The following is a 13,699-nucleotide window of genomic DNA, read 5'->3' as shown; positions in this document are numbered from 1 at the left end:
CAGTCCAATAATGGCTGACCTGTTTCTGCAGAATGCCACTCGAATCATATGTAGGAAAGTGAAGGAAAAGTGGGAAGGAGTGAGGGTAGGCGAGAAGAGTGAAAAGGAGCAATAACATGCTCTTTATTCTTTTCTCCTACATGTGAACAAATGAGCTGTGGGGGACGCAGGGAGGGGAGCGCCACGATTAAGTGTTAAATAAAATATGGCCTGATGACATGAATTGATCACGGAGAAATGTGGGACAGAGGAAGGCGATTCTTCAAGAGTAGCTGGCGTAGCTGTGAAAGACCCCCACAGGGGTTGTGCCGGTCTGCTCTCCAGTACTTAATACAACATCATCATTGGTCCTTGTCACACAAACTCGATTACACGCAATCTTCTGGTGCTTTGATATAAGCATGATTGTGTTGTGTGTGGGTTGTTGTTTGCAGTTGGATTCAATATAGGATAATAACAGATACTGTACATGTGTGAGAGTATTTTTGATGTGTAACCATAATGTGATGTTACTCTTCAGAACCAAACCAGGGCAGGTTATGGTTGTTATGTATTGTGGTCATACTTCCACCTGACCTCATTACTTCCTGCAGTGATATGTGTGTATGAGGTCAATGGTAGGAAAGGTCTATGCATGTCATTTGTGCGTGCGTGTGTATAATAGCTACTGTGTTTGTGTGTGCGCGTTATTAATCCATTATATTATCATTACATTGTCCGGGGACCTCACACTGTCAGGTCCTCACTGACACATGGACATGCACTAACGTGCAAAATCGAACATGTGATTTGAGCTCATTGCTTCAAAGATGACACAAATAACAGCTAATTCGTATGTGTGCCATGTTGACATTTGTGGTTTGTTACTTAGCAGAACAAAGCTGATTTATGCGGCTTTGAAGCTGTTTAATCTCCTGGTTAATTGCGTGTGATCCTTGCATATGACAAAAACTGAATATCTGGATGTGACATTATAAGAATGACAGCATGTTGGGGAACAAGACCAGGGTTCGGGTTCTGCTTGATTAAAGATAGTTCATATGAAGTGATGTCCAATCAAAAGTGTTTATAGTAGCACTCAGTTGCTCACAGTAAAAGTGACAGAAGTAGTTTTGTGAAGGATGAAAAAGACATCTATGGCGTGAAGTGGGTTGCTGAAATGGTTGGACACAGATTTCCCTAATTCGATGTGGAAGGAGCTTTTGAAGCTGTTTGACCATCCAACAAGCACTTCTGAGGAGCCACACTGATCATAATTTAGGGGGGGGGGGTGTGCTAATATAGTCTTAAGACGGATATTGGTAAACAATCCCGAAAGTCATCAGGACTCATCTTCTAGGGATTACGAATGTCTTTTTAAAAAATTTCATGGCTAATCCATCCCATAGTTGCTGAGACATTTCAGTCTGGACCAAAGTGGTGGACCAATGGAATGACAGACATTGCCATCCTTAACACCATTTTGCTAGTATGGCTGAGAAGAAGAAACAGGTGATGAAAGGCAGAGGAGAATAACAGCGACTCCAACATGCAGGGAGTCCCGGGGATTTCTTCTCCAGCTTGTTAAATCCATCAGAAAGTTGTCAAGTATCAGGTGGCATTAATTATGGATGCCTTCTGCGCTGGCTGAGCTGTTTGTTTTGTGTGCCTGTAAAATTGGACCCTGGATCTGAAGATGAACGGGTCAGCGAGGTCACACGTGAGCGCTGCGCCGCTCTTACTTCCCTTCTCCCCTCCAATTCAGAGCCGACACTCAAAGAATAATGAGACGAGTGGGAAGAAATGGGAGCAACTGTGCGAGTGAGAGAGAGAGAGAGAGAGAGAGAGAGAGAGAGAGAGAGAGAGAGAGAGAGAGAGAGAGACAAAATACACGAGCAGGATGTTGAATAAAACATAACTGAGAGAAAGAGATGGATGGATGATTGGATGAGCTTTCCACTACTGCCATTTGCCAGCCAGCACATACAAGTCATTATAACTTGATGTCACAAAATATGTCTCAAAGGGCTGTACATAAACTAAATCAATAATGAACGTTAGCAAAATGTAAAGATGTAAAGAGTGAGATTAGTTATAAAACATTATAAACAAAATATTTAGAATATTTTAAAGTATATCAAAATAGAGGAAAATACTATACCTGTGATGACATAGTGCAGACAGTGATTGTGGTACTGCATGTTGCGTCAGTATGCTAACTTTCGTTGCACTTAGGATAAATATACATACGCAAATAAACAATGTGTAGTTAAATAATGTGTTGTGGATGTTTTCTTTTCACTAGTCTGAAAAAAGACATGCTACGGAAGTGAAATAGCTCAAAATCTCAAAACCGACCCAAAAAAAAAAAAAAAAAACGTTTTTTTTCCTGTAGTGTCTGTGATCTAAACCAGGAGAGAGCAATGTCAGTGAGACCAATATAACTTTCTAGACAATCTAATATAATGTCGTGATTGACTGTGTCAAATGCTGTTCTGAGGTTTATGAGCACCACTACTGAAACTGAGCCAGAGTCAGTAGCAAGTAATAAATCATTTACCACTTTTGTCAGAGTAGTTTCTGTGCTGTGGAATTTTCTGAAGCCAGATTGATGAGGTTCAAACAGATTATTGGATGAAAGGTGATCTATGAGTTGCTGAGCCACTGCTTTTTCAAGGAGTACAGTACTGAACGGGCTGGCATGCTCACACACGTGTGCACATATAACATGCACACATATGAACCTATGCTTGCACTCAACTGCAACTTTGAATTTCACCTCAGACCATGCACAATCACAAGGGAAATTACCACATTACTAACAATTTACACATCTAGCTTCTGCTCTGCAGGCCGGGGCAGGATCTCCCTCCACTATCCCCACCCCTGGGTAAGTCTCCCTGGACTGGGCAGTCCAGCTCCTGCCACCGTCCAGCACCAGGGACCAGCTGGTCTGAACAGGCTCTTATAATACCTCTGTTATTAGACTTGGGAAATGGAGACAGTTAACACAACTGCAGCTGAGACTAAAGCCCCACGGCCCTGTCTGCAAATTACATTGCTCTCACAAACAATCCCATTGAAATAAGGCCACTGAGGAGAGACTCTGGTTTTCGAAAGCATGGCCTTGATGGCCTAGTTTCAGTAGCTCTTATCAGTGTGTGTGTGTGCGTGTTCATCACTGCTACCAAGAAACTTTTTCGCTAATAAACTTTGGTATTAAATATGCAACGACTCTAAATACTGGCTCATAACTTCTCCCGAGTCATCTAAATGTTTTAGTCCTCTCATGTTTATTTTTGCTGCAGATATGAGATATAAGACTGGGATTCTTTCTGCACTTTGCCAAAAAGCTTCACAGCATCTCTGCTCTCAGTTTCTCAACAGTTTCCATCAAATCCTCTTGTCCACTGTGATTTTCACTTGTCTGCTCTGGTTGATTTATGTAGAGCCCCAATCTGGTCATTGGCTGTTTGCTGTTGTCTGGACTGATGTGTGTTTGTTTGCGGTTCGGCTTCTCTTATTGATCACAGCAGATAACATCCCATTTTGTTTGTGCACGTTAGCGGAGTTCCTGATTCCCATCACATAGCTGAGGAAAATAGCAGTGATGGTTCTAAATATTGCACATGTTCCTGCACATAAATTCACAAAGACGCATGTTAAACCCTGGGCAGAGATTAAGAAGCTATTTTCACATGGGTACTGGCTGTGAGCAGTTCAACCACAGAGAGTTTCTTCCCAGATTATTTAATTATAAATAATACAAAATTGTTTTTGGAGTCCTGGGAGGTGAGAATGTCCAGCACTTTAAAAGAAAAAGAAAAAAAGGAGGAAAAAAGTCAGAACAAAATGTTACAGAAAATTTGTAAAATAGTAACAAAATAGCAAAAGAGTAAAAACTGAACCGTCTGGTGACACCAAAGATTTATCAGTGGACCCCTTTTTGGCAGTCCTGACCCAAAGGTTGAGAACCACTGTAGTGAGAATATCAACAACAATATCCTGATGGTAAAATAAAGTGGTTTTAAATGAAAGTTTCTGAGTAGCCTTAAATGTATAATCCATATTTCACCATTTCATTTTAACTTTGCAGCTCTCACATTGTTCTTACTTTATTTGTTTTTCTAACTTTTATTTTATTCTTTCCTGTTTTAGTACATATGTATATATGTAGTATATATATGTGTGTGTGTATGTGTGTGTGTGTGTAGAGTACATTTATACCATTCAAATATATATAGTTACGTGCATGAGTATGGGAGTCCCTGTGTGTCAGCATGCTGTACCACACAGTGAGATTCAGCGCTGTCTTATAGCGCCCTCAGACGGCTCAACTTTGTAATTACACCTATCAAAAAAAAAAAAAAGAAAGAAAGAAAGCAGTAAACGGTGAGGGAGAGCGTGAGGGAGTGGGCAGGCTTGGATGTGATCATCATCCGCTACTTTGGATCTACAGGCCCGAAACGTTCGGGAGGCTGTGGCGGTGTTTTGGGGACCAGGAACCGGACCAGGCCGGGTTGGTACTTTGATTCTGTCCACAGCGGTAGGTACCAAACATCGCTGCTGTTGATGTTGTTGTTGTTATTGTTATTGTTATTTCGTACAGTTACATAGAGCCTTGTTGATCTGAGGTGATCCGCCCTGAAAACAGTGACGGATGTGGATATATTTTTTATGTGGATATATAGTTTCTTTGCGCACGTAAGGTCGTAAACGCAGCATCGTGATTATTGCAGCAGCACAGATGTGTGACAGCTGATCTGGCTCCGTCTTTGTTTTCTAACACCACATGAGCTAATGCTATCTGGATGGTAAAATGCTACAGAGGCAGAAAGCGATGGGCTTTTCTTGAAAATAAACACACTGCACCCTGTTTAGCTGATTGTAGCTTTAGCATTACCTGTCAATTCAGAAAACGTAAACTCCGTTATTTAAGCGCCACACAGACTGTTTACAATCAGGCAAAAAACAACAACAGTAGGGTCTGTAAGGCCCACTGGTGGTGCAGCAACAATGCTCTGCAGAGAAACTGCACAGTCACTGATGATTATATATAACGAAGTCATTTCCTGGACCTTTCCCAATAAATTATTTAAAACTAAAACAAAAAAAATATATAATAATAGTCGGAATTTTGCGCCATGTGGGTGCCACTTTCTAATAAGGTACAATTTATAAACAGTTTACAAGCTATGATTAACGGCTTTCATTATTTAAAAATGTACTAATGCGTCACACAACCTTTTACAAACCTAATTCTATCTGTGCAGAGCATTTTATGATCCCTGATCGATGAAACAGCTGTGGACACAGAATTGCTTCAGACCTGTGGCTGTGCTGTACCATTTTTGGTGAACTAAAGGAGCCATGACATCTAACATTCATTAGTGTCTTAATTTGTATGTGTTTCATGTGTGCATAGTTTATTAATAGTGCAGCCTTGTAAGATATTGAATAACACTGACTTACTTTTCTTCTAGGAGTACAACTTGACTCAGATCTCGGTCACGCTTCAGTGTCACCATGGGTTCCTCCACCACATCTGCCGCTCTGTTGTGTCTGCTGGCGGGGGCTGTGGCAGCCATTCAGACCCCCCAGACAAGTGAGAGGGGTGACGTGGAGCCAGATGAGAATGCAGGGCTCAAAACCAATGCTGTAGTCTGAGCTGTAGAGAGAGGAAAAATAATTATGTATTAATTAAGTATTGAATGCATTTTAACCAGATTCACGGAGGTGTCTTTATCAAACAGGAGCTTTAGTTTCAGTCAAGAAACATATAGAAAACTTGTTTGTTACTATTACTATTTGCTGCTGTCAAAACTTACAAAAGATTGTTAATTTCATGAGATCTGCTCAGGCTCCGGTCTCAGTGTCAAGCAGGTAAATTCTGCTTGACACTGAATCTATGAAGACAAACAGGCTCAAACCATAGTCTGCAGTTCAGTCTGCTGTGTGTGAACCACCTGAGACATTAACTGTTTCTACAGTGTTTTTGGATAAGCAGCAGGCGAGCTTAGTGATCTCCCGTCAGAAGAGGAACGTCGGCGGCAGTAACCCTTCCCGGGCTTCCAGCCTGGAGCAGGCTTGCATGGAGAGGGTGTGCACCTACGAGGAAGCCAGAAGGTTCTTCCAGGACTCGTACCGCACGGTGAGCTCCAGGATTTCACCAAGACATCCTGCCTGATGGTTTATTACCTACTACTGTCCGCCTCTGTTTCATGAATGCACTGTGTACATAACAGAGAAAGCTGTTGTACATCTTCAGCTGTGCACTTACCTGGCATATTTTCTCTTGCAGGATATCTTCTGGTCTGTCTATGTTGGTAAGTGCTGTCTTAAAATGATTTTTATAACTGCACAGTCATTAGTAGTACATTAAATCTTATCAGACATCCTGTCTGTATTTAGATGGAGACCAGTGTGCAGATAAACCTTGCAAAAATGGAGCCCTGTGTTCGGACAGCGTGGGAGGCTACGACTGCGTCTGCAAGTCAGGTTTCACGGGGGTCCACTGTGAAAAAGGTGAGAAGGAAGTGCCAGCAAATTATGTGTGACCATAACTGTTGATTTGCTTTTCATATGGTGTGTGAATGCTGCATCCCTCCATTCCATGTTTCCACAATTCAGACGAGACGCTGTGCACCCTGGAAAAGAACAAGGGCTGCTCCCAATTCTGTAAACCAGGCTACACAGCCTACCAGTGTTCCTGCGCCCGTGGATGGAAACTCAGCCAGACAGACAGGAATAAGTGTGAACCTGCAGGTATGTCTGTTACCGGTGCTAAGAAAAAGGGAGAAATAATCTAATGAGAGAAAAGTAATAATAACTGTTTTACATTATTCTCTCAGTCAGATACCCCTGTGGTAAAGTGAACAGTCTGAGTCGGTGGGAAGACAGACAGTCCAGCAATGCCCGCGGCAACTTTGAGGGACTTAGCTGCTCTCCTACAGAGTGTCCTTGGCAGGTAGGAACACACACTCACACACTGTGAGACATTACAGGTAGGTAATGTGTTAGGTGTCAGTGATATTTTTCACAATAAACCATTTTTTATTGTGAGTTCCTGCAACATAAATGCATCTTCTTGTTGCATATTCATGAGCTTTGTCGTGTTGTTTTCAGGCTCTTCTCAAGAGTACAGAGTCTGCAGGTTTCTGCAGCGGTGTCATTCTGAAGGAGAACCTGGTCTTGACTTCGGCTCAGTGTGCCAACAAATACAACTCCTTCCAAGTGGTTGTTGGTGAGTAGACAAAACATTTGGCCTTAAAGTTTCCATTTCTTATGATCAGCTAATTGATAAATTGACCAATCACCGCAGCTCTGTATGTCAGTGTGTGTGCATGAGTTTAAAAAACACCATCATCCTGAATGTCTTCCCTTATCTGCATTTCCTCAGGCAAGCGCGGCACCAACCCTGAAGATGGAGAGCAGACGCTATATGTAAAATTAGTTCACGTCCACCCACGCTATGTGGAGGATCGTCCTGAAAATGACCTGGCCGTTATTGAGCTCCGTGACCGCATCATCTTTAAGAAGGAGGTGATTGCTGCTTGCCTGCCAGAAAGAGACTTTGCTGAGAGCGTCTTGATGACAGGAGAGCTCCCCGCAGTGGTCACTGGCTGGAAAGAATCCCAACAGGTGTCTGCTTTCCAGGGCCCGCTCATGCTTAACCATCTAGCGTACAACCGGCTGCCTCAGTGTCTGGAGACTCACTCCAATCTGATGACCAATAAAATGGGCTGCACTGCTCCTCGGACAAATGCTGACTGCACCATGAGCTCTGGCAGCCCCTTACTCACCCTGTACAGGGAGGTGTTCTTTCTCACTGGGGTGGTGAGCCAGCCCCCAGGCGCAGAGTGTAGCAAAGGCTACATCTTCCAGAAAGTGTCTCGCTACCTAGGCTGGCTGCAGCCGCTCATGGGCACCCGTTAGGTGGGGTAGTCAGGGAGAACATGAAGGTTATTGATTACTGATTTAGGATGATGCAGGTGAATATATATATAATAAGAAAAAAAAGGGAATCAGATAATTATTTCCATGTGTGCTCTCCTAGTTCATTAGTTTTGCCTGTCTGTCTCTTAATAATACCCATCTCCAGAAGGAAAAACTATCGTAACAACATAGTCTTCTCATCACTCTATATGGACTTCCTCATTCATCCACAAGGTGGCTCTCTGTTAACATAAACAGAGAAGCACTTAACCCTATGGGAACACCAACGGTGGGGCCAAACACAACAGCAAGAGATGAAGTGAATTATTCAGCATGGGTTTTGTGACGTGGACGTACCATTTAATAACCCTTAAGTGATGTTATTTTTAGTAATTACTGTACTGGTTGACATGCACCTTGTAACATTCTTGGTAAAGCCTCTTCTATGAATGTAATAAACCCCAACTCCACACCTGATGTAAGTACTGTCGTTTCTGGATGAAGTATATTGCAGTATTTCTGGAAGATGTTAAGGAAAAACTTTTAGGAAAAAAAAAATTTCAAAGTCTGAATGAAACTAACAAGATATGAAATGAATCAACAGCCATCACAGTATGCAAAATAATGCCAGCAATAGTGAAAACTTTAAACCTTGAAAAAGTGAGGAAACAAGACTAAGAGAGTACATAAAGTCTGGACAAACGTGGTGGACCAAACAACCCAACGGACCAACTGATATTGCTATCCATAGAATCATCTGACCAGCATGGGTAAAAATAGAGACAAGAACAAAAAATAGTATTGAAACATAAGGGTGAATACATTCAAAAATAAGGGAATAAGCATATTTGAGGTTTACAAGCAGCAAAGTCTTAAAGTCACGAAATGAAGTAATAGACCTGAGTGAGTCAAGCAGGTCATTGCAATCTCATGGTGCTCTAAATTTAAAGGCTGTTCTATTTCTGTTTGCAGCAATCGTGGATATTTATGCAAACTTTCAGACACAAAAAGAGAAGCATCAGATCTACTGTTTTCATAATGTTGATGCAGCCATGCTATGGAATGAAAAAAGTATGGCTCTGACAATCTATATAAACTAGTCTTACATTCCCAGTTTGTCCCACTCAGGCGATATTCGCTTGCCCTCACTGTCACATACCCCTGTGTTGTCTGGCAACATTTTCCCACACACACTCGCCCTCTGCAGTTTTCTCACAGCCTCTCTGGTGAACAAGGCCAGGACCATGTCATGCAGGGAGAGAAAAGGCAGAAGAATGGGCATGAGAGAGAGTAAGAGACGCTACATAACAAAAAACCTGGCCTGCCACTTTTGATCGGGCGCTTGAAAAGGACAGCTCTGAAAGCTGGGGCCCACGTTGGCTGTTGCCATGGTACTCACCTAGGAGATGGCTCCTTACTCCCAAAAATGGCTCTGCTCCTTTACTGGGTCGTCCAGTGGAGATTAATTTGAGTGGAGCTCCTTCCTTCCTGAGTCTGGTCTTGCACTCTGGTTCTGCCAGCTCCATTTATATGCTCAAGCTAACGTATACAAACACTCTAAGCAAGGTTCAGCTAAACTTAAGCTTCACCTGCACTGAGCTGCTGAATTCAGGCTGTTAAATGTATCACTTAAATATCAAACAACCATTGCATGGTTTTCATTATATTCCCTGAATCAAGTCTAAAATCTGAGCTAATGGGGAGAGGAGGCCAAATGAGAGATGTGAGAAAACACAGGGCTGAGAGAAAGAGATGGAAAATGGCCTTTAGACGAAGAGAAGAGACAGACCGAGAGACCTGGGACTTGTGATGCTGACACAGAGGAGAAAGCAGTTATTGTGCGGACAGAGTGATAGACCTTCACTATATTAGACATGAAAAGGCCTTGGAGAGACACATTATCAAGGCCATTAATGATGGAGGGAAGTGGAAGCACTCAATGTCAAAGCTTTCATTCTATACAAATCAAATCTTACTATTGCTGAGCAAGACCACTGCAAAGTGTTGCTTTAGTTGAATTTGACTACAATGTGTTGGTACATCTGGCTACTGCCCTACTAAATCAATAATCCTTTACTCTCCCCCAAACTCAAAAAATAGTGGCATGCTGTGACCTCAAATCCTCCTTATCCTCTGTGTGTGTGTGTGTGTGTGTTTGCACATAAATGCATAGTACATACATGATTATTTTTGTCTTGTGAGTCAGGGTAGGCAACATCAAATGACAGACTTTGCAAAGGATTATCTGTCTGTGTGGTGTTTGATTCCACGTGGGGGGTTAGCAGTATGTCTGAGTGTTGAGGGCAGATTGACTGAGTTAAAATCTGACTGGCGATGTGTGTAATGAGTGCTCTGCTATCTCTGAAGGCATGCCTATGATCTTGTCCAGTAATCCCCCTTCCCAAAATCCACATCCCCAATCTTTTCTCCCCTCAGGACTCCATAGACACGGGGCTCTGGAGTCAGATTGGGTGGCAAAGCTTCTCCCCTCCACCCCACTGTGCCCCATCCCATTTCAAACCCTGCCCCATGTCAGACAGAGGAGCGTTCACTTGGTTGGGTAATTGTGCAGGGGGGTGGAGGTAACACAGGACCTTGAAAGTTAAGGCCTGGGCAGAGAAGAAGTGGCTGAAGGAGAAAGAAAGAGACAGGCTGTGGACTTTAATATAACTCAGCTGTAGTCTAATTTATCGTGATATTATTAGTTCTTCTTTTTTCTTTTTCTTTTTTTTTTTTTAGCAAGACTAAGAGTTTACAGCGATGCTAGCGGCTCTGTGAGGTTGTACTTAGTCAAAGTGGTGTTTTAAAAAGACAGACGTATCTGCTGGAATCCCTGCTCAGATTCTTACTTCAGCTGATCTTCAGCGACTTCCTGTATTCCATCTTCATCATCTTTGTGTTAGACAGTATTTCTGCTCTGTTGATGAAAACAGCATCCCTTATCCACCTCTGACCAAAACCAGGCCTTAAAGCCTTGAAACAGGCTTTACAAACAATATGTTGCTTTCAGCATGTGGATGCGGTGATTAGTTGATAGAAGAGGAAGGTAAATCCTGGAGCTGCCTTTATTCCACTGACCTCACCCTGACCTTCCAAGGGTTAAATCCTGTTTAGTGCCATTGAGAAACCTGAGGAGCTGACAGAAAGGTCTCAAAGGCTCACTGAATGAAAACAACTGCGCTACGATCCATGTGGTGGTCTTTGAAGAGGCCAGATAAGACCTCAGTGTGTGTATGTATGTGTGTGCAAGAAATGCATATGTGAGTGCTTCTGTGTATTTATGTCTTCCAGATATAGAACCGACATCATTTTAAACAACGTAACAAGGTCACATTTAGATGACCTTTAATATCAAGCCCCCCTTCTGTGGGGCCATGCCACTTCCAAAGGTCATGACCTCTGCAGGTTTTCAGGACTCTGAGCAGCCGGAGGGTTTAAGTCACCGTGGTAAACAGATGAGGTCAGGATTATCCCATTAAACATACTACCTTCATTTCTTCAGTGACCTAGTCAGCACATTTCATTAGAGGCAATAATAATATTGAAATAAATTAAAAAGTATAAAAAATACGGATCACATATGTAAATGTGTGTTAAAGGGATACTCTGGTGATTTAATATGGCACAAGGGGCATATGAAAGAAAAATGGACCAAATCAAAGCATCTGATGCTGAGATATCTTAACTCTTTGTAAGTATTGCAAGCTCCAAAAACTGTATCCTACACTTGTCCCTCTTTATAAGTTAACACCCATGTCTTTCTAACTCCACATTCCCTGCTTATAAAGGAGTTTTTCTGTTAAACATTTGCAGTCTCCAATCCTAAGATGTAATCACTCACCATCAAATCTCTCACTTGAAGGTGTAAGCACAAGTAATTAGATTAAGTTACATTTGTAAACCTGAGGTGAAGATGCATCTATGCAAGTTAGACAAGGTTTCAACTTGGGGCTTTATGAATCTGACATAAATGTCCAGAGACGAGGGGGAAAAAGACAAAGACTGGAGGCAAAATACAGAAAGAACTGGGGTTTTTGGGATCAGTCAGAAGCTGAGCTTTCCACACAAGCAAACACTCATCCATTTGCATCCATTTCTAGTTAGCTTACAGCTAATATCTGTGTAGTTGATACATTAGCTGTTTGGGGCAAATTAACTTGGACTGGGTCCAGTGGTCAAATTCATACAAATGACACAAAGCCAAAATTTGCTTTGCTTTCTGTCTCAACCCACTTTAAGACACGACAAAGCTCATACAGACCCACAGAAGACATAATACAGCTGCCTGTTTTCATGTATTTAGAAACAAATATTTGAATCAGATGTAATACATCTCAGTATTTGTGATATTTATATACAAAATAATAGTTCGTCTGACCTTTTCCCCTCAACAAACAACATGATCATCACACTTGGCATCCTCTGCCTCTGTAAGATAAGTTACAGCCTGTTTAAAATGGGATGCGTGTCTGGAAACAAAATGCTCTTTAAAATTAGACACTCTTCCTGCTAATTTTGGACACCTGCATCCTGTCATAGTTAATACATCCTGTGAGGTCACAGGCTCTCATCCTGATGCTTGCCTCTGGAAACAGATGCAACGTGTGGCCCTGTATGTCGTCCACCCTGCTGTCACTGTGTGGTTCGATGTGTGGAGCCAATAGGGCCTTGATAAGGTGAGACAACCTCTGGGCAACAAGGAGGCATGTAATGAGGGGAGGATGAGAGAGAGGAAAAAAAGAACATAAGCAGAAAGAAAAATGTGGCGGTGGCAAATTATGTAGAGAAAAACTGAGATCAACACTGATGGAAAGAGATAAAGATTTAAAAACGTCTTTATATACAGTGCGACATATATAGTTCATAAACCAAAACAAGACATGAGAGCATGTGCTCTCCTCGTTAAAGGTCAATAACTCATCAGGCAGAGCCAAAGTTAGTTTATTGCCTGTCTGTAAAGCTATGTTAGTCAGCGACTGAGCCCCACACTTGATCATACTGATCCAGAGCTACCTTGTCACCCTCTATAAATACAGAAGCAGGAGTCCTCCATTGGCCGCTTTGATCTGAGCTGATGGTGGCAGTAAAGTGCCTTTATATGTGTACTCTTTCCCATTTTAAGAAACACTCTGCTTTTCTTGCTGAGAGCTAGATAAGATCAACACCACGCTCTTATCCGCAACATAAATATATGGCTAAAACCAGAAACCAGTTAGCTTAGCTTAGCATAAAGAGTGGAAACAGCGAGTCTGGCTCTGTCCAAAGGAAACAAAATCAGCATAACGGCTGATTTCCTTGGATTATGCAGGGTGAAACCGCAGTGACCGCCTGACCTCACAGTCGGGTTTCAAACAGTGGAGACTCCAGGAGTAGAGTGAATATGACTCTACTCATCAAAGTCTCGGCATTAAAACAAAAAAGTGATTAACTGTCTCACACACACCTAATTTACCTTCTCGGCTCCACACACAAGTAAATGGTAATACAACTGCAATAGCCTCATAAAGTCTCTTAATTACATGATTATCCTACAATGACAAGGGGTTTAGAATGGCATGTTCTTTCAAATCCATTTACTGTGATTAACTGTGTGTAATAGTGTAATGATTCCCTTTCCTGAACACAATCTCACACTGCTCATATAAAGAAGATGAGTATCAGAATGGTATTGATGATTTATTGCCTAAGCCTGTCTGCTGATAAAGTGAGAGAACCATTAATCTCCTCAGTCAGCCTGTTTCAAGCAGTCACCCCTCCTCCTCCTCTTCCTCTTCCCATGCTGTCA

General features: G+C 42.1%; 1 protein-coding gene across 1 annotated transcript; it reads left to right on the top strand.

Moving 5' to 3' along the window:
- The first annotated feature begins 4,387 nt into the window (after positions 1-4,387).
- Positions 4,388-8,391, top strand: proza (protein Z, vitamin K-dependent plasma glycoprotein a). The gene is made up of 9 exons (XM_041063657.1): positions 4,388-4,525; positions 5,463-5,584; positions 5,970-6,130; positions 6,281-6,305; positions 6,391-6,504; positions 6,610-6,744; positions 6,831-6,946; positions 7,105-7,222; positions 7,379-8,391. Exons 2-9 carry the CDS (start codon positions 5,506-5,508, stop codon positions 7,912-7,914), a joined length of 1,284 nt encoding a protein of 427 aa, XP_040919591.1. The 5' UTR covers positions 4,388-4,525; positions 5,463-5,505; the 3' UTR covers positions 7,915-8,391.
- The last annotated feature ends 5,308 nt before the right edge of the window (positions 8,392-13,699 follow it).

The sequence above is a fragment of the Toxotes jaculatrix genome, chromosome 18 (assembly GCF_017976425.1).
Source record: "Toxotes jaculatrix isolate fToxJac2 chromosome 18, fToxJac2.pri, whole genome shotgun sequence".
Taxonomy (NCBI): domain Eukaryota; kingdom Metazoa; phylum Chordata; class Actinopteri; family Toxotidae; genus Toxotes; species Toxotes jaculatrix.
This window is presented reverse-complemented; position numbering and strand designations above follow the sequence as displayed.

Coding starts and splice junctions, on each gene's coding strand:
- proza (XM_041063657.1), top strand. CDS start 5,506: ATGGGTTCCTCCACCACATCTGCCGCTCTGTTGTGTCTGCTGGCGGGG. Junction 6,306..6,390: donor CTTCTGGTCTGTCTATGTTG/GTAAGTGCTGTC, acceptor GTCTGTATTTAG/ATGGAGACCAGTGTGCAGAT. Junction 6,505..6,609: donor GGGGGTCCACTGTGAAAAAG/GTGAGAAGGAAG, acceptor TCCACAATTCAG/ACGAGACGCTGTGCACCCTG.